At 39.2% G+C, this 21,198-nt stretch overlaps 1 protein-coding gene across 1 annotated transcript in view; it reads right to left on the minus strand.

Moving 5' to 3' along the window:
- ARHGAP5 (Rho GTPase activating protein 5) overlaps window positions 1–20,809 on the minus strand; it is a 46,892-nt gene extending 26,083 nt beyond the window's left edge. Inside the window, 29 exon segments of the mRNA XM_066322135.1 lie at window positions 5,231–5,266; window positions 5,269–5,506; window positions 5,508–5,952; window positions 5,955–6,128; window positions 6,131–6,212; window positions 6,214–6,488; window positions 6,491–6,571; window positions 6,574–6,694; window positions 6,696–6,719; window positions 6,721–6,791; window positions 6,794–6,836; window positions 6,838–6,894; window positions 6,897–7,069; window positions 7,072–7,151; window positions 7,153–7,333; window positions 7,336–7,501; window positions 7,503–7,559; window positions 7,562–7,696; window positions 7,698–7,753; window positions 7,756–7,884; window positions 7,887–7,919; window positions 7,922–8,360; window positions 8,363–8,668; window positions 8,670–8,729; window positions 8,732–8,860; window positions 8,862–8,933; window positions 8,935–9,136; window positions 12,650–12,756; window positions 20,524–20,809. Coding sequence (XP_066178232.1) covers window positions 5,231–5,266; window positions 5,269–5,506; window positions 5,508–5,952; window positions 5,955–6,128; window positions 6,131–6,212; window positions 6,214–6,488; window positions 6,491–6,571; window positions 6,574–6,694; window positions 6,696–6,719; window positions 6,721–6,791; window positions 6,794–6,836; window positions 6,838–6,894; window positions 6,897–7,069; window positions 7,072–7,151; window positions 7,153–7,333; window positions 7,336–7,501; window positions 7,503–7,559; window positions 7,562–7,696; window positions 7,698–7,753; window positions 7,756–7,884; window positions 7,887–7,919; window positions 7,922–8,360; window positions 8,363–8,668; window positions 8,670–8,729; window positions 8,732–8,860; window positions 8,862–8,933; window positions 8,935–8,976 — 3,705 coding nt within the window. The 5' untranslated portion in view covers window positions 8,977–9,136; window positions 12,650–12,756; window positions 20,524–20,809.
- Between the last annotated feature and the right edge of the window lie 389 nt (window positions 20,810–21,198).

Consider the following 21,198-nt stretch of genomic DNA (forward strand, 5'->3'; position numbering starts at 1 on the left):
CATGCCAAAGAATTATCATTAAACCATTAATTTACTGTACCATTTACAAGATTCCTATAGTTAGGATTTGTTTTCTGAAGTACTTAAAAAATTCCAAATAAGGCTCTGCCTTTCTCATTTATTTTAATTTACTATTATTCACTTATTATTTATTAATTAATTAAATGTAATTTATTCTGTGTATTTGCTGTTCTTGATATGCTGTGGAGAATAAAAAACCTAAACAACTATGCTTTCTCTAGAAGAGGTGAAGAAAAATACAGCCTAAATTAGACACTGAATGTATCTCAAAGTGTTCACAAAGGTAAGAGCTCTAAAGTAGGTGGATAATGTTTTAATACTCATCAATTCCACTGTAAAAACAAATGATAAGGTATTAATTGTCACTATATGGAATAACTCCAGGTTCCACATCAGGCAGGCCTCCTGCTGAAAAGGGAATTACTGAACTATGGCAAGGGTCAAAACTAACTTGCTCTTATTTCATGATAACAACAATAATAATAATCATCTATAATAACTGACAAATAGTTTTTTAAAATATTTCCATTGGGCTTGTTTACCCAGTGAGAACAATGGAAATCCAAGGACTACTGTGGTTTGGGCTTTATAGTAATGCATAAAATGCATCAGTTGCAGCTTTAAGGTTATTGAAGCAGTTCTTCTACCTAAGGTATTAGAATATAAGAACTGGAATATTAGGATCTTGCTGCTTCCTTCAGTAAGATCCTTTTCCTCTAGGAATCTTCATGCCCTTTCCTGCCCTGAAATTTTCTGCAGTTTCTGCTGTTGTGTACCTCCAAACTCATTAAGTTCAACTGAAGACAAAAAACCAATTATGATACAGTTTACAAGGCTGCTGCTTTTTACGTGTACCAACACCAATAATGTTTACAGCAGACCTTAATGTTCAAAAATTCTAATTGAGACAAGCATCTACTTGTAATTGCCACTTCCAGTTTTTTGATAAAAACATGGAGATCAATAAGCACACATCTCAGCTGGAGAGGACTAACTTGGCAAAGAAGCAACAGCTGAGGCAAAGCTGCATTTTCACATTTTAGTCTGCCTTACCTCCTCTAACTTTGTGAACACCATAAAAGTACTACATAATCAAGCACAAAAACATGCCAATATAGGGGAGAATTCACTCTGCAGAATGCTTTTTTTTTTTTTTTTTTTTTTTTTTGCTATTTGTTTAACAGCAGAAAGGACATGGTGCTTTTGTCCTAAGAGAAACTTTACAGAAGTAGTTCTGTAGGTGAAGAAAAAAAGGGCACTCCAGTTTAACAAATATTAGCACACAACATGCACTTGAAATATTTCAAGCTCAGTGGTGCACACACAATTACACATGGCCTAAAAAGTCCTGTGATTCAGGCCACACTGCTTCCTTTCCTCTCCTCCTGCTCACATTGTCTCTGCATTTATCCCCACCAGAAAAAGTTCAATGGTTCATTTGTTAACAGCACATACAAGGTCACACCATAAATTTCTCAGAACATTTAGACATGTGCTAATAAAATAAAATAGGATAAAGGTGGGTGTATCACAAATTAGGCTATACTGATTCAGCCTTTCCCACTTTTTCCTTTCTAGAGGCAAAGATAGCACCACCATCTGCTGGTTTTACCAAGCTGGACTTTTTTTTTTTGGTGATGGCATATAGGAAATTACAGTGACAACTGGAGCAGCAGAAAAAAAAAAGATGATATTCAGCAACAAAAAGGACAAAGTCATAGAGGAATGGAAAAATCCTGGAATAAATAACTAATAAAATGTATGTGCAGCACAGGCTGTAATGTACAGGTATTCCACATGTGTGGGTGTACTATAAACTACCTGTACTGTGCTGGATGGAGTTATTACCTGGAAATTATCAAGGACAGGAGCAGGCCAAAGGTACCTAAAGCAAGAGCAAGGTTGGGTGCAACCTCACAATTGTGTCCAGAAGTGAATTAAAGTAGGTATCAGCAAACATTAATCTGACATGATGCACTGCTGTGACATTCCTCACAATACTATGCACACTTTTAGCCATCTTCACTCAAAAACAGAGGTTCAGAGGAAGATAATAGATTTCTATTTTTTTTTTAATCTTCTAAAACTCAGGCCAAGAAGCAGCCGTTTTCTCTTCTCCACCAGTTTGGAGGTGACCAGCCAGAAAATGAAACAGTTCAGAAGAAAGGTTACAATAAGGAAGGGTGAAACTAAGAATTAAAAGAGTCTTCACCAATACAGAGGAAATAGAAGCTCTGGATGGGGTTTGCAGAGTAGTAAGAAAGAGGGGATTAAAGTTTTCAGAGGAATTATTTCTATGATAATAAAGAGAAGAGCTCAAGGACAATTCTGTTCCAGTTCTGCCTCCCAGCACACTGAAACAAGATCTAAGAACACTAGCACAGTGTTATGGACAAAAATAATGGGCAAATAATTCTGACCAAAGTACACTTGCTTAACTGGTCTGAGTTTTAAATTGTTTCTTTGGCAGTAAGAAACATTACATGACCTTGCAGTAACATTACCTGCTTGCCACAGGTTTAACTTTCCACAGTAAAACATTTTAATTTATGCCTCCAAATAGCAACAAGTACCCAATTCTGAATATTTATTTCTGGCCTTAATAACATGTGTCCACGACCCATTTTTAAGTTTGATATATATGTGTTAGCCAAACTACAGCAGTTCCTTTTCCTACTCTGCTGTTTGTCAAATCTGGCATCCTCCTTCCTACTCCCCAACTCTCTCCTTTTTTTTTCCCCTTCAGTTGTTTTAACCTGAACCCTACATCACTCCACAGCCAACTTCTACCTCCCTACAACCTGTCCTAGTGCCCATATTTTATGTGATTTTATCCTGAGCTGGGACCTGAAAGGATCAGGACAGAATGTGCATCCAGAATGAAACCACACCCAGAAACACCACATCTCAAACCAACAAAAATGCAAGGAGTATCAGGATGTTACATCCTACTTGGCTTTTAAAAAGAAAAAATCTTTGAAAAAGACAATTAGGAGTTCAGACTTTTAAATTCTATTTTTCCAAACAATTCATTTTGTTCATAGATTTTCAGAATCACCATAATTAAAGCAAAAGAGTGACACGTGTATTCTATTTCTCATTACATAGAGCTGAAAAAAATCAGAAAAAGTTGTAATAAGAGATTTAGAAATAGTCAGAAAGAAGTATACAAGTTCTATTTACCTCTTGCACATTTAAGGGTCAAAATTCTCAAAAAAACCCCAGCAAGCAATCAGTAAGTAGTGGTGCACTTACATCTCTCACATGGACCAAGTAACACTTAACAAGGACAATATAATTGAATAATTTTTGCATTTCTGTAATAAAACCTGCTAGATGCTCATCCAAAACAACACAGGAGAACAGGAAGAAAAAGTTCCAAAACTTAAAAACTGCATCTCTTCTGAAACAAAATTACTGTTAAAAACACAGATTATGAACTAGAATGACTCACTTAAAACTGGAACAACTCTCACTTCAACTTCATTCAAGTCACACAGAGAAATCACTACTTATCAAAAGCACTGAGCACTCAGATACTTTGAAAACTAGCAAATATCAGACCTAGCAATTTAAATTTGTTTTCTCAATTACAGTAATTTCCAGGATTATTGAAAGTTTTCACTAATTTAACAGTAGCAGCTCTGCTACTTGTGAGTAAAATACAAAAATCCTACACACACACAAAAAAAACCCACTCAATGTAACCAGCGAATCACAAACCGAAGCAAAACAACCAAAACATAAAACAATTCTAATCTTCAAGACACTTATAAAAATTAAAACAGTCTGAAACTTCTAAATTAGGCTCTTCTCAACAGGTCAAAACCAAAAGTGGAGGCTTTGGTAGAGTCATCAGGGGGACACAATTTCAGGAAAAGAAGATCTCACTATGGTAGATCTACTCAGATTATCACATAAATGTTCAACTCAAGAGTAACTTGCTCTCAACTCAACACACGTGGGACAGTAGGAAGATCATGCAACTAAATTTTGATTTCTATGTAGGGAGATTATGTCAAACAAAAGGTGTCCAGAAGTTGGACTCGATGAGCCTTATGGGTTCAATTCAGGATTTCACTGATTCTAGGAAAAGTATATGAATTATTGTTTCTTTAAAAAAATAGAGGTTTCTCCAAAAGAGTAACTTTAAAGTATTTTTAAACCATATGATTTTATACCCACAAGACATCATTATCCATGCTTATGAGTAAGCCTGAAGAAAATTTAGGTGGCCTTTAATCAGTCATGTGTAATTCAAATCACAGCTCCACACCAGGAAGAACTTTATCTACTAGTTAATTTAACTCTGTTTCACTTTAACAAAACTTATTCATGCTATTCAAGTAACATCAGATTTAAGCTTGAAAAAAGTGACATTTTAAAAATGCTACAAAAGATAGTATTAAAAAGGTCAGATTATTTTGAGACAAGAAAGAAAAAGTCTAACTGATCAGGAACACTCCTAATTTAATAGTCAAAACTATACCAAACACAATGATTGCTGGCCTAAAATTAAAATCTAAACTATAATGTACATCTAGAACCCACACCACAACACGACCTTGATGACAAATTTTCACACAGCCAGTCAAAAAATATCAAACTACAACATTATTATTTTCCTTTCATTTCCTATTTTGGTCCCTTTATTCTGCTTGATAGAAATCGTAAAGGCAGAACACTTTGCACTTGATGACCTGGTTGCCCACACTAAGAAAATGCAGCATTCTACTAGATAAAGTTTCCTTTTTATGCAATTGTTCTAAAGTTCCAGCTAGACAACTGAGGAATTAAAAATAAATCACTTCTACCTAGGTTGGTGCCCTAAACCTCATTCCAACAGCAAAAACTGCAAGAAGATTGAAAGAACCGGTTTTACTCAAGAATTCCACAAGCAGCTTTTTCCTTAAAAAAAAACCACACCACCGTTACTCAAATGGAAGGAAGCTTCCACATGTGAGCAGAGATGAAAATAACTGCCATTTATTGAACAGCTGATAAGGGCATACAAACCATCTCATTCCTAAGGTTTGCTAGTTCCAAGCAACTTAAAAAGAACTTAAGAGAGGAAAAAAAAAAAAAATCAACACAATTGAAAATTTTAAAGCACTTATTTCAAAATAGGATGCAATTCTTGCATATTTTGTCTCTTCCCATTTTACAATGCACCAGACGTTGTAAAAAAAAAAAATTTAATCGACTTAACCTTCTTATCTTCTTTTACTTTGTGGGGTTTTCTTTTTCATTTTTTTTGTCATCCAATTCCTGATCCGATGTAATGGCAGGATTATCTATGCCACCCTTCCACGTTTCAACAGGTGAAAGAAGTGGATCTTCCTCACTTCCACGATGCCTTCCTTTTCTTTTAGTTTTAGAGGTGGTAAAAGCCTCGTCATCACTCGCATCCGAATGTGTTCTCCTATAATAAGACTTGGCTTTGCTGAAGAGTGTCTTAGACTTGTACTTGTATTTGAAGGCCTTCTTCCCCGTGACTTTTGGATACTCTGTCAGAAAACCCATTTTCTTCCTCGCCTTGGGTATTGATAACAATTGAGTTTCGAACTTTAATAATTCGATTCTGACTGTCCTCCGGAACCGCATAGATATCATCTGCGAAGCCTTTGTGTTTGTAAATGGTGTCAATAGGCTCAGCATAGTTGTCAGATTGCTCTGCATCTTCTGGTGGTGCTGCAGGCACTCGAGAAGGGCTGTTTCCTGGGTTTTTGCCAATACCTGCCTCAATTGTTTTCAGGAGGTTCGGATCCAGTTTCTTCACATTTGTTCTCGGAACCAGTGGTTTCGGTTTTATCGGAGGAGGCACTTTATGGTTGCGTTCGTGGTCGTGACAATTGACTGGTGTACTGTGAACAGGATACTCATTTCCTTCCAAATCCAGGCGGTACTTTGAACGATCACTGGGCGCTGGAGTAACCTTACATCATCACCAATTGGACTGTAAGGCGGCGGTCCTTCGGCATCGTCCTCTGAATCTGGGTAATTATAGTCAAGGGAACCTCCTCTGGGAGATCTTGGAAAAACATCCTCGCTCGTATGCGTGGATTCCCTCGTGCTGTCTGACATGTAGGAACTCTCAATCATGTTTTCTTCTCTAACACATCACTGAAGAACAACGTGAAAACCTCAGTTTGACGATGATACTGAGATAATGAATATAAAGCTGTAAACTTAGGCAGTAATTTCTGTCGCTATGTGTTCTCCTTCAGTCATGAGCTCCTTGATTGCTTCGTTCTCGAAGAAGTCTGCCTGGCTATCAGTAACAGCCACCAGCTGGACAGGAATTGTATCCTGAACTTCAGAAAGAAACGCCCGGAGCATTCCCATGGAGGCCTTTCGCTTTGCAGAATAGACCAGTATATATCCATGAACAAGTTCATCTTTCCTTACGCCAATTCGAAGAATGATATGATATATAGTTATCTGTATTCGCCGTCTCTTTTTCACCTTATTTTATCCAGCATCAAAGAATTACTCTGGCCAGCCTGAGCAGCACTACAGGAGTGAGAATCAAGGAAAGGGGAAAGAATAGATCCACACTGAATGGATCACCACACATAGCACACATGACAATCCTTAAGTCCGCTTCCGACAGATCTTTAATGGTGGGAACTGGACTTACAACATCGAAATTGTGTTTAACTGCTTCCAGTACTTCCCCTCAGAGCTTGTTTTATTTGGAGCCTCATTAAATTTGCGTGGGTATGTACCAGCAGGCACATCGACAAAAGGACACTGTAACTTGTTAGCCATTGCTGTCCCTGATGTCTCAGAATAGGGAGATTCTTGCTAGCACTGGTCCCTCTGGTTAGCCAATATTAATGTAAAGGAAAGATTAGCCATATACTTGTCTCTCTCCTTATCTGAGACGCTTCAGCCCTTATCTTTGCAATGCACTCCCCAATAAAAGTCAGTGATTCAATAGAGTTAAACACACAGAAACAACCGTGTGGTTTGAAGGTTGAGGTCCACAACTGAGTCAGCAAGTAAGGGGATTTGGCGTCAATTGGCCTAAGATCTAGTTCATATATTTTCCATCTAATGCATATTCATCATCAGTGGATTGTGTCCGAATTTCATTTGCCAATTCTTGTGCAAGGCCATCTTGCCCAAATGAAGAGATTGATTTTATCAATGTTGGCACTATCATGGTATAAATTTGAGCGTCCGTGATCTAGCTGCAGAAACTGTTGGCAAGCAGCTCTCTACTTTTATGTCCATTGCAGTTTTGGGCCACTGAGACAAGTTTCTTTAGTCGGGGTGATAAACAAAAACCCTATGTGCTTGAGCAAAGAGATTCTCTGTCAGGTGCAAGTTTCTGTAAAGCTTTGTATCTAGGTTCTTCACTCAGAACTGCATGAATCTCACTCATTTTATCCGTACTCGGTGTTGCATTAAGATCCAGATCATAAAATAGCTCTGAATGTTCAAAAAGCATTTCCTGAAACTCCTCTTTGGCTTTTTTCAACAATCTCCCTCTGATGCCTACCATACACTTCCTTACTGTCTGCATCAGTGGATTGTAGTTGAATGCTTCATCCTCCACCACAAAACATATAACTTCTTCCCATGGCTGTCCGGGGGAAAATGAATTGGATTTTCTCCAGAGTTTTTTTGATTTCTCTTTCATTTCAACCCTCCTTTTTTCGGATATAAGAATGCTGCACATGGTTTTGATAAACTTTTTCTGCCTCTAGGGTCGTGAGAAGGTCAATGGAATCCGTCTGTCATTCACTTTATCTATGTGGTCAGTTTCATCCCAGGGGGTTTTTTTCAAGCACTACAAAACAGGACTGGAAGTCAGGCCTTTCTCCAATACCTTCATGGCTTCTGACCAGCTCAAAATTCAATCTCCTCAAGATTTGATAGAAGAGTATTAGAGCTCTTGGCAATGCATTAATATATTCTTCTTTTCTCTTTCTAATGTGTTCCTGTTTCAGTTGCTCTATGTGTTTTGAAAATGTATTTTTGGCCTTTTTCGTTCCTTCCAAATTAATGTACTCTTCATAATCAGGGTGGTTTTTCAGTTTGTTACTAACAGTTTTCCAAGTTGCATGGTAGTCTCTCACAGTTTGGACAAGTTTTTCAAACTTATCTGTTGCCGTAACAACCAACTGTCTTTGAGTTTTATAGGCATCCAGATAGGGGATTATTTTAGGTTTACCACGAGTTTTATCCATCATTTGTACCAGTGCAGTAAAACAGGTTTCAACGTTGACGTTGAATCTCGCCGATGTTTCCACGACCACAAGGTTCTTCTTATTTGAAGCAAAGGCCTGAACCTCTCGCAGATAATGATCCACACATTCGTCGCATTTCGTCCGCCGCTATTACTGATGGGTTTTTTAGATTTGGAGAGCTGGATATAAAGGTTATTCACAAATTTAAGTTGATCATCAAACTTCCTATTGCATCCTTGGCTTACATCAATGCACAATAAAAATCCGTCTACGTTCAATTTCCCTTCAGGCATTTGCTTTTGCTCAAAGTCTTGCTCCAAGCCGAGCTGATCTGTGCAAATGTACATCAGTTTTTCTGCGGACTGCAGTTTGGAGGCAGCTGCACGTTTTATGTACGGTTGTAAATTCGTACTCCGATGAGGCAAGAAAGTCTGATCATCAATGAACTCAGGTCTGCTCAATGACATGGATTCTGCACTCAATCCCATCCTCGCCGCTTTGCGTTACGTCACACCCAGTACAAAAAAGTGATCATTGTTAACAACTCTTCCTCCAAAGTCAATTGTGCTAAGCACAGAGGTATGCTCGGGATAGTATTCATCTGCTTTTGAACGAACAAATCTATTGCACAAACATGACTTTGCCAACTCCACAATTACCTTTATCCTTTTCAGTTCCAGACAGTCCGACAACGCTAACAGCATAAGATGGGGGGGCGTGGCTCTTTGTTTTTTGCCATCATAAACTTTCCTCTCATCCTTTTGCAATTATCAAGGTAACTGTATGTGGTTTCATTCTGGAAAAGGTTCCTACAAATTGAATTGTATATCCAGGGTTCCAGAAATTGCCTTCAGTCGTTCCTGCTTCAGCTTGTGATTAAGAGAACCTCAGATAACCCGACAAGGAGCATCATCTTCCTAAAAATACAGAGGAAAAAAAAAAAATCAAGATTGCAGGTATTTCTTTATAATATTCATGAGGGAAAAGAGATTTAAAGAAGCACTTTTGCTTGATCACCCTGATTTTCTGCATAATGAAAATTCTACAACTACTGTGAATGAGAATCATAAATTCATAATTCGGTGATGCTAATGCTATTTATACTACAAATTTTAAAATAAACAGATTTTAGGCACAGTTTAGTAGTAGTTTGTCAGTTGTTTTGATAGCTGATCAGCATACTTCTAAAAATAAAGAAAACCCACATCCAAACCCCCAAATCACTGTTCTCCTCCTTAGCTTATGAATACTGGGCACTAAAAAGCAAAAATACAACATAAAACACTAAACCCAACCCAATATTCATGCACTTCTATTCACACTCCTGTTTTCACTAGACATCATGCTCATCTGCATGAATAACATTAATTTCACATGCATTTGTAGATTTGAACTTAGGTTGCAGTAAAGAAAATTTCAATGAAGTAGCTGTAAAAGAAGGCAGTTGGCCACACGCTACTCATCTGCAGAAGTAACTACTTGGTCTGTATACTAACAGCAAACTGCTTTTAAGGAAAAGTTTCAAGCCAGAATTCTACAGAAAAACACAAACATCATACAAACACTAAGAGTAGGACTTAAGTATAGATTTTAAGACTACAATGTTGCTTCATTCCCTTCTGTCTCTATGAAAAAAACCAAACTTTGATTAATTGGAAACAAAAACTACTATATCTACATTCAGAGTTTCACAGAATGACTACAAGGTTCCAGTGGCTTTATTGAAGCTATCATCAAGTATAACAATTACCACTAACTCTGCTATTAATCAGAAGACTTTGCTTGCATGCATACTGCAAATGGAAACGCATTTGCTGGTTTTGAATCAATTACATTCTGAGGAAGACAGAAAAAATTGAATACCCAAAAGACTGGTCCCAGCAGATTGTGACAAGTGGCATGAAATCTACATGGGGGCCAGTACCAGAAGTGCACTCCACAGGCCACTGCTGGGTCCAACACAGGTCAGTATCTTCATTAATAACTTGGATGACGGGGAAAACGTATCCTCAGCATATTTGCTGATGACAAAACCAGGAGGAGCAAATGATACAGTCCTGCGTGGAGGGAGCAATAACCCCAAGTACCAGCTGAAAGAGCAGCTGTCCAGCGGGGACCCCAGTGGACATGAACACCACCCAGCAGTGTGCACCTGGGGCAAACAAGGCCAAGAGCACCCTGGGCAGCATTAGACAAAGCACTGGCAGCAGGTCAAGGCAGGTGGACCTTCCCTCTTTGCAGCACTGCTAAGGCCACACCTGATGCGCTGTGTCCAGTTCCACAGGACAGGAGAGACACTGAACTACTGGAGAATGCAGCAAGGGGTTAAAACACCAGAGCATCTCTATTTAAGGAAAAGGCTAGGAGAACTAGGACTGCTCAAACCTGGCAAAGAGAAGACTCAGGGAAGATCTCATCAATGTGTACAAATGCTTGGAGGAAAGGTGCAAAAAAAACCGCTCTTTTCAGCGGTGCCCAGGGACAGCACAGGAGGCAATGGGCACAACTAAAATACAGAACACATCACTGAACATCAAAACCCACTTTTTTTTTATTGTGAGGTGACTGAGCACTGGCCTGGTTTGCCCAGAGAGGTTGTAAAGGCCTCTGCACTAAAGGTATTCAAAAGACACGTGGACACAGACCTGGGTAACCTGCCCTAGGTGACACTGCTTGAGGAGGGAGGCTGGACAAGCTGACATTCAGAGGTCTCCTCCAACCTACACTGCTCCATCCTCTCTGAAAATATTTTGATAAAAATACTTCTCCTTTTGTTGGACAACTATTACATGGCACTATAAATGAAAGGTAGATACTATTGTACTTGCATATTTGCTTTTACATTTGTGGAGTACAAAATAACCACACAAATGTACTCAAGCAAACCTATAAATAGCTCTAATAAGAACAGAAGCATAATAAGTGTCAATACTGAAATTTTAGTATTACATACTTCATCCTTCTTAACAGCAATTAACTAACCAAAATATAAAATACAAACTACATACATAAAACCAGCTGTTACAGAAATCATAGAAAATCAATTCATTGTAAGTTAGTTCCGTTATCTTAGTTCAAAGTACTTTTTTAAGGAAGGTAGTATCAACTTGATTACAAAATTAAGAGGAACACTTAATTTTTATACTTGAGAGCTTTTATATTGCAAAAACTGAAATTTTTATGCCAGATTTAGAATTCTTTTTCAGTTAAATCAGATTACTCAAAGACCTATTCAGAAAGACAACTCGTAGTTTAAATTTCACTTTTCACTGTGTTTATTATATTCTTAAAACACAGAATTTAGACCTAACAGAAAATGGTTCCAGGAATAAAAATACTTAGCAATAATAACATCCTTTACGAGCAGTATTTATGTTGCTACAAATAAACCCAGTGTTTTCTTTCTAAAGAAAAGCTTCATAGTAGCATCATTCAAACTGTTAGAATGAGAAATTTAGTCAGTACTTGCACTATAAAATGTTTTCTGTTTGCCACAGCACAGCACAGATTTCATGTGGACTAAACTAGAACACAAAAATCCTCATCCACAGGATTACTTCATTTCATCAGGAAGACACTGTCAATTTGCAATTAGCTCATAAGGAACAATCAATACTTTCAGATACTCTACATCCACAGTAGCAAAGGTTGTTCCTCCTCCATCTACAAAATGTTTTGTTAAATCGATACATTTTTAAGCAAGCAAGTACAAAGAATAAAGTGAAAGGGGACACTCACAAAGGGAGAACAAACACATCAGTCTCTTATCAAAGTTCTGACATGAAAGATTTTAACCATTGTAGAAGCTGAATCACTAAAGATATTTAAAACCAGTGTGGGTTTGTTGGTTGTTTTTTTTTTAAATACAGTTCCTACTTTGCATGGTACAAAGTCACAGGACAAAATCCATAGATTTAATTAAGTAATAAAACTGGTAAAAATCTGACATTGTAATGGCTTCACATTTAATATGTAATCATCATTAAACTGTTCTCCAAATGGAAGATTTTCCATTTCACTATACCACTAATGTAAATTTACTTTATCGTTTTGTACTGTTTTAAAGCATGCACACTGGAAATTCATTGTAAGTTAGTTCCATTATCTTAGCTCAATCTGCCTAATTCAATTATAACCAGCTGTAAACACTACGATTCATCTAACCCTCCCCCCCACCTTTGTTACAGATTCAAAGGAGAGGAATGTTTGATTTCCCCAACTAATTTCAATCTTAGGATTGAGAATAATACAGAGTGTCTGACATCACTGCAGGAAGACTCTCTGATCATCTACAGATGCACTGTAGGACCTTGTCTCTAGAGAGTTTTCAATTTCCAAGCGTAGTTATAAAGGAAATAAGGTAGCAGCTTGTACTTATTTACCCACCTTCACCCTTAAACACATCATCAAGGCCCAAAGCCCAAACTTACCCTTAGGAAAAAGAGGTGCAAAGCAAGATGACTCTCCTGCTGTGATCTCCCTGCAGTAATGTCACACATTTAAACAGTGCCCTTCAGTAAGACCTTCCCTGAGGGATCTGAAAACAAAAAATAAGAACCATTAAAAGTTGCAAGTTTATGAAGGAAGAAGCAGCAATCAGAGAAGGTACAACACTTCATCTACGCATGAGGATTGTTTTCCCTTATTTTAAAGCCCATAAACAAAACTCAGTTGGTCTTTGCCTCTATTTGGAGGGTTTAAATCCTGTAAGCATGCCTATTAATATTTGAGAGAGGGCAAAGTTCTTATGTGATTGTGATTTGAATTTCAACTTGACACTTCAACAACACCTAGGTTGCAGAAGCCTGTTCTGAAAAAAAATAATGTAGTTTCTCAGATAACATACAATATGTGAGCTATAAAAATCACTAATGACTTGTAGAATAATTTGGAATTCTAAAGCATTTAGAACACAGCTTTGCAAGATGAAGTTGGTACAGTCATAAGTACAAAATGAAACAAATCTATGTCTATGTACATATATCCCATTAACAGGAAAAAGATACAGTCTACCTCAAAACCCTTCCACCTATCACCACTTAATTAAAAGGATATTAAAAGGACTCACAAACTGTGAAAAATTACAAATTGAAAGTATAGTTCTATTTGAAGACTTTGAATTCTCAGCTAAGGTACAAATTAATATAACCCTTCTGAGTGCTGATCTCACTGCAGAGATGCTACTATGAAGTAATCAGAAATGGAACTCTCTTCCATTATTCTTCCCTTTACATCCCCACAAAACCCAGACTTTGCCAGGCCAGAGAACCACACGTTATGATGCAGAACAGGAGAGGAACTTGAGGCACTTGCACTGGAATATTATGTAAGCCATTTTTAACTATGGAAAGCTGTCAAAGTTAAGATGCAGCACCATGCTGCATATGTGCTAAACACTACATCAAAACAACAGAGCATTTTCTTGTTTTGCCATTTATAATTATAGCCTTAATAACTTCACTTTGCTCGGGGAACAATATTCACTTTGCTCTAGTAAATTTTCTTTCAGACAAACAAGGCTTGGCAATTCTGATAAACAATACACTAACACCACAGCAGTAACTAATCTTGTGGTACCAAACAACACTAAAATCCACAGGCAGGAGTCTACCAGTCCTGCATTAAGCCTGGATGAGCTTCAGTGCTCAATTCTACCACTTGATAGAGAAGACAGGCACTAAGTCCTGCTCCTCCAAGCTGTGGCACTCCTCTACATCCACAGCTTGAGCAGGGCAGATACTGGCTCATGAGGAAAAAGACAGTGAGACTCTGAAGAACTCAGAGTATGTGGAAGAAAAGACAGAGAAAAGAGGCTCCACTTGCAAGAATGCATCTGAGGCTTGAGGGACACTGCCACAAGAGCGAGCTTGAAGAAAAGCACCCACAACATCAGTCAGAAACATCAGGAGGCGAGAGAAAGCCCTATTTACAAATACACATTTGCCAAAGTCTTCCAAGCTGAATTCTAAACACTAGAACAGAATGCCATATTATTAACAAGTAATAAATACTTGAAGAGTTAATCATCTATCATTATTATGTAATTGTGGCTGCACAGGAACTTGTAGATGAGTCCACAGTCAAGAAAAACACAAAAGTGTTTATCTGTAAGTGAATTTCTCAACACCCTCTTTCTGAACCTAAAACTGTTTTTGACCTAACATTGCTGAAGCAAAAATGCTGCCTCAAAGAGTCCCCAGATCTGCTTATGAACATCAACTATTTAAGCAGCTGCCAACGGGGAAAAATAAAGAGTGCTTTCCCCAAGTCCTTTATTCACTTTGTCTATTTGTATGTTCTGGGGTTAGTTTCAACCAGCAGCATGTTTGTGAATTACCTGGCCAAGCAAAGAGAAGCCCAGGTGAATAAAAGGCCCATCACAGCCCAGTCTGCTCTGCAAGGTACAGGAATATACCAACAGAAAATCACTGCAACCTCTACAGCAGACACCAAGTAAGGAAGATGAGTTTCAAAGTGTTGTGCACTCAAAATACACAGACCTTGACTCCAAAAAAGTTACAGCTCCAGATTCAAGTTACTACTGACGCCAAGTTTTTATACCAAGTCACTCCTCACTTCAGACTTTTTAAGAACCAAAACTTGGCATAGGAAAACATTTACTACAGTACCCAGCATCCAAGATCTACCAGTACAACAGTAATATAGCCCTACCTAAAATAACAACAATTCAACTGTTTTCCCTTCTAACAATCAGTTAAAAAAAAAAAAAAAAAGTTCATGTACCTTAACATAATACTGTCACTCCTCATTCAGTATTTAACGAGAGTTATTTTTTTCACTCAAGCAAGCCAAAGAAATCTTCCCTTCAAGTGAAAATCGTTTTTTAGAAATGAAACCAGAGTATACCAATGTCACCTTATCAACAATTTCATATCTCTTAAGTCTGCTGAGGTGCTAACACTTAATGTATCCTGTGCACTTCACAAACACACCAATATTCTTATATTCCCAAGCGCTGGTAACCTTAAGATTTGAAATATGGTTAATTATTTATAAATAATGGTAAATACAACAATTAGCCAGGTGTCATCCAACACGAGAAAAAACATTATCCAGATTGCTTATCAGAAAGTAAGCTCAAGCAAGCAACAGCAGGACAGAAAGGGACAGCAGTGATCCTCTGGCTGAAAAGAAATCCAGCTGAAGTGGTATGCTGATTATTCATGCTGGGGAAATGAAGGATGAGAACGGATGACTCCAACTGCTGCTCATTTCAGATCTGGTTAGTGTGATGATGGCCAACTATAATCCCTAAAGGACTTCTGTAGCCTAGATAATTCTCTCCATACAAAAGCAAAGTAATCAATGTATATATAAAAAAAGAGAGAAACCCCAACTGCCTAACTTCATATTATAAAACAACAAAAAAACTGTGTTTAAAGACAGAAGTTCAAAGCTCTTAGCTTCTACTAAGCTCAATAAATGTCTTCTATTAATAATAATACACTGAAGACTGCCTGTGTATTACTCAAAATTAAATCACAGCCTAAATATTATTTCTGAATTCAAAACATCGTTCTTTAGGTGGAATCTAGCAGTCCCAGGGCATCTATTATCATTATTGCTCTCCACAAAAAGAAAAAAACCCAAACAAACAAGAGAAAAACCAAACCAATCTACATAAATGAAATAAAGGTACAAGAAAAAGGTAAACTGCAAAGGTTTAAATCACCAGCACAGCAGTATTCTGAACTTCTCAAGTTACTACTCTTCAGACTTTTGAATATCTGAAAGCATTCAGTATAGTTTCAAAGCCTGTATTTTAACAGAGAAGGAAAGTGCAAATTTACAGAAGTAATAAATTCTTCATTGTTTTTGCATAGGATAAGCTCCAACCACAAACATGGAGGGTGCTCAGAGAAGTTTCTCAGAGCAAGTCTCCCAATCAGGCTTATTTATAGAAAAATACAAAAAGAATGGAGAACTTTTATCAAGGGGATCCATTAAAAAAACCTATAAAAATAGCAGAAAGGAAAGGAAGCAGACAAAGAAGGAGGGATCAAAGTAAGAACTGAAAAAGGGCTAAAATGCACTTCCTGGAAGAATAAAAGAAATATTTACATCCTGGTACGGGCAACTACAACTAATTTCACTGATCCACAGATCTGGATCATTCCATATTATTATGTTTCATGAGCAACTGCAGTATAGAATCCAGGACTGCACACCATAAAGCTCAGTTTGTTGTTTGACCTTGTACAGGCCATATGTGCTGTTTCTACCTGTGTAAACAATCCTGGTTATACCCTTTTTAAATATTATGAAATGACTAAAGGAAATGGCATATATAAGCAGCAAATATAAAAGTCTGCATAAAAAAACAGCCAACTTAAATAAATAAATACCAAAATGCAACTATACACTTTTCCAGAAATTATGCATGCAGGTATTGGTTTTGCTTTTTTTCAATGCAAACATTCTTCTGTCATGTTTGAATGTCAACCGATGCAGAACTGCAAGAATGTGTGGGAATTTCAACTCAAAGCCAAAGAAACAACTCGTATTTATCACAAAATGTAACGTGCAGAACTAGCCACAGATTAATTATTTTGTTTTCCAATTGATGTGACTAGAAAAACACAGTCAACATGCCAATTCAAAATAACTTCACAATCGTTTCAGATTTTCTTGCGAGGAATCACGAGCTCGCTTTCCTTTAAACATTCCACCAAATCTGTAACTACAAGGAAGTGATGAGATGGTTCAAACAATAATCTGTAAAATGCAATACTCTCCTGTCTCACTCCCACTGACCTTTAGGCTAAAAAATCCTCAGAGTAAAGGAAAAAAAAAAAGAAAAAAAAAAGGAAAAAAAAAAGGAAAAAAAAAAAGGAAAAAAAAAAGGAAAAAAAAAAGGAAAAAAAAAAGGAAAAAAAGAAAAAGGAAAAAAAAAAAGGAAAAAAAAAGGAAAAAAAAAAGGAAAAAAAAAGGAAAAAAAAAAAGGAAAAAAAAAAAAAGGAAAAAAAAAGAAAAAAAAGGAAAAAAAAAGGAAAAAAAAAGGAAAAAAAAAAAGGAAAAAAAAAAAAAGGAAAAAAAAAGGAAAAAAAGGAAAAAAAAAAAAAGGAAAAAAAAAAAAGGAAAAAAAAAAAAAAAAAAAAGGAAAAAAAAAAAGGAAAAAAAAAGGAAAAAAAGGAAAAAGGATAAAAAAAGGAAAAAGGGAAAACTGGAAAAAAAAAAAAAGAAAAAAAAAGGAAAAAAAGGAAAAAAAGGAAAAAAAAAAGAAAAAAAAAAAGCGGAAAAAAAAAAGAAAAAAACAAGGAAAAAAAAAAGGAAAAAAAAGAGGAAAAAAAGGAAAAAAAGAAAAAAAAAGGAAAAAAAAAGGGAAAAAAAAAAAGGGAAAAAAAAAAAAGGGAAAAAACAAAGGGAAAAAAAAAAGAAAGAAAAAAAAGAAAAAAAAAGGGAAAAAAAAAAGGGAAAAAAAAAGGAAAAAAAAAAAGGCAAAACAAAAATGGAAAAAAAAAAATGGAAAAAAAATGGAAAAAAAAAAGGGAAAAAAAAAAAAGGGAAAAAAAAAAAAAATGGAAAAAAAAAAAGAAAAAAAAAGGGGAAAAAAAAAAAGGGAAAAAAAAAAGTGGAAAAAAAAAAAAAAAAAGGGGAAAAAAAAAAAAGGGAAAAAAAAAAAAGGGAAAAAAAAAAAGGAAAAAAAAAGGGAAAAAAAAAAGGGGAAAAAAAAAAAAGCAGGGAAAAAAAAAAAGGGAAAAAAAAAACGGGGGAAAAAAAAGAAAAGGGAAAAAAAAAAAAGGAAAAAAAAGGAAAAAAAAAGGAAAAAAAAAAGGAAAAAAAAGGAAAAAAAAAGAACCAACCAACCAACAAGTATTTCGTGTGCCCACCGGAGAGCAGTGACCCGGAGCAGGGGAAGGAGCACTCCCGGGGTGAGCGGAGCAGCCCGAGCCCCCTGGCGGCAGGACGAGGCCCCTGTGGCAAACATTCCTGCCTTATCAGCCGGCAGGAATGCACCACGGGCTGCCTCGCACGGCGACGTCACGGCCACAGACGGGGCTGGTCGCAGCTCGCCCCACCTAACCGTGCCAGCACAACTCGGCCACGGGTCTTTGGCTTCTCCAAGTGTCGTCCTGTCCCGGAGAAGGTCACGGCGTGTCACCCCACCAAGGATCGCCTTCTCCGCACACTAAACGCTGCGATGGGGACTGCGCTGTGAAGTTTCATGCCAAATATTCCCCAAGGATGCCAGCGCACGGGATTTGTCTTGTGTGAAGAAAAGTACTTTTTTGGAAGCCTTAAGATAGCGTCAGCGTCCTTTTAATATCTTTATTTCACTTAATGGAATTATTTTTTTTGCGCTATCTGCTCGAATAACAAGTCCCAACAGGGAAACTTACACAGAACAATCTATTATTGTGATCGGTGCTTTTCTTTTCGACAAAGTTCTGCACACGGAAAAAAAAAACACCTACAGCTTTAGGAAAGGCACACAGCCTGAAAAACATGTGGAGCATTTGGTGCTGTTAGCGCTAAATATAGCATTTTAAAACAATTTAGTCTGAGCCTAAAGTATTTAATTGGCTTATGTCACACATGCAACACCTTAGCTAAAGTAAAGTCCAATAGCAGGGAGTGGTAGGCATTTGGTTCCAATTATTTCCAATTTTACAACAATGGCAGCTGCTTTAGATAGGGATACTTTAGGGGGGAAAAATGCTATTTCAGCTCAGTATGTTGCAGGCTTATAAGCAACTTACACTAAAACAAGATAGTGATAATGTAACAAATGCTTAAACAATTTCCCACACTTCAAGTAACACAGACTTTAAAAAAACCCTTACATCATACTTTCTGAGCTCTAGTACCACTGAGTTTTAATAGAGTACTATAAATAGAATTTGAAGAATTTTAGCACTTCTTAAAAATCATTTTCAAAGCAGCACAAACAGGAAAGAAAACCCTTCCAAAAATGCACCTGGATGAATATTTGGAATACCCTAACTTTAGATATGTACTATAAATAAGTATGGCTTTTATCAGAAGGCAGTTAACTCCGGTCACTGATGTCACTGCTGAAAACAACTGTCATGAGGAGGACTCTTCAGAAGGTAAGACAGCACAAGTGACAAAAAAAGCCACCTATTAACTCTAATTCTTTATGAAATAAGTATACAAGCATCAGTGCTGCAACTGGCTTCAATACACAGCTTTAAAATGGACGTCCAATTGACCAGCTCACGCTGTTCTCTCTCTCTCCTGCTTTTACTCTGCAGTGTAGAGTTTTCAAATTTCTGTCAAGGATCTTGATTAAGGGAAAAAAATAAAAATCCTCCAGTTTATCTGCATGACACTAAACTAAAGAATACACACATACCCCCACAGGCCTATTTTGGTCTAGATTTAAAACGTTCCCCTCCTACTTATTAAGGAAATATTCCACGGTGATATCAAAAGCGATACTGGAGAGAGCAAAAGAGGGGGGTACAGAGGGGTGGGGTGTATTATGGGTGACAAGTATGTCTTCCTTTTATAACTATACAGTCCGGTTCTTTTTTTAATTAAAGCAGTGTTTCCTACTCCTTATGTCTTGTAGCTACGACACCACGGCATTACATCTGTATGTCTCTGGTGATTCCCTTGGGTGGAGAGAGTCTAAAGGTTATGCTGGTTGAAGGTATTCAAAACGCTCGAAAGCTGCAACACTGCAACTGGCTACCCTATGGCAAAGCCTTAAAATCCACCTGGTGGAAAAACAGAAATGCACACACGTCATTAGGAGAGTGAAGTTTGCCGAAATTTAATATCCAGCGATATTTGAAGGTGAAAGGAAGGAGGAGGGGAATGGACAACTGCTCAAATTTAGTAGAGGAAGAAAAGAAGAGAGAAGGCGTGAATGAGTATCAGGGGGTAATGAAGAGGAAAACAAGTACACAGAAAGGAGAAAAGGGGGAGAAAGGCGGTGGGAATGGAAGAAGGGAGGCAGCCAAAGGAGCAGGCAGAAGAAGGGAATGAGGAAGGAAGAAGAGAGGAGCAGGGAAGCTCCCCTTCCTGCCTTCCTCCCCTCCCTGGAGAGCCGTGACCAGCCGGCAGCCTCGCAGAGCAGGCTCAGACCCTCCCATCGCTCGGGCCTCCATCACCTGTGCGGGACCGGCAGCGGGCTGCCCGCCCTTCCCGCCTGCCCTGGGCGGCCCACACGGCCCCGGCCCTGGGGACGGCTCAGGGCCAGCGGCCGGCTCCTCGGGCCGCAGCCGCTCCTGCTCCCCGCGCTGCCCTCCCGCCCGCCGGGCCCCGCTTCAGGCCGGGCCGGCTCCCGCGGGACCGCATTCCTGCCCTGGCTCACCTCGCGCCGTCGGGATCCGGCTGCTCGGCGGCGGCGGGAGCGGCAGCATTCCCGGGACGCTCTGTCCGCGCCGGCGCCCCCGGCGGCTTCTCCTCCCCGCGGGGCTCTCTCTCTCTCTCTCTCGGCTCTCCGGCCCTGCGGCCCCCGAGCGCTGCCGGCCGCCGCAGCCCCGTGCCGCCTCTGGGCTCTCTCCCCGGCGCTCAGTAATGGCGGCCGCCGAGCCTCCCCGGCTCTCGCTTGGCTGACGGAGTCTCTCTCTCCCCCTAACTTTACCTCAGCAGCTTCCCTCCCCTCCCCCCTCCCTCCCGCCGCCGCGGCTCGGCGCGCGCCCGGCCCGGCCAGCTGCGCGTGCGCGGGAGAGAGCCTCTTCCTGCCGCCGCTGGATTCCCTGGGAAGGCTGGGAGAGCGCGCGCCGCCGGCACCCGGCTGCGCGCGCACGCGCGGCGCCCCGCCTCCCCCCCGCCTCCTCCCCGGGCCCCGCGGGGGCGCGCGCGGCGCGCGTCCGCTCGTGCCCCGGTGGCCGCGCGGGGAGCGCGGGGAGCCCGGAGCCCCGGGGACGCCGGTTCGAGTCCCGCCTCCGGCAGCGGCCCACCGTGAGAGTGGCTCCGAGGTGTGCGGGCTCGATCCCGGCCGCCGGCATCGGGACGGCCAAGGCTGGGGCCTGCCCTAAGCGTG

The sequence above is a fragment of the Sylvia atricapilla genome, chromosome 6 (genome assembly GCF_009819655.1).
Source record: "Sylvia atricapilla isolate bSylAtr1 chromosome 6, bSylAtr1.pri, whole genome shotgun sequence".
NCBI lineage: Eukaryota > Metazoa > Chordata > Aves > Passeriformes > Sylviidae > Sylvia > Sylvia atricapilla.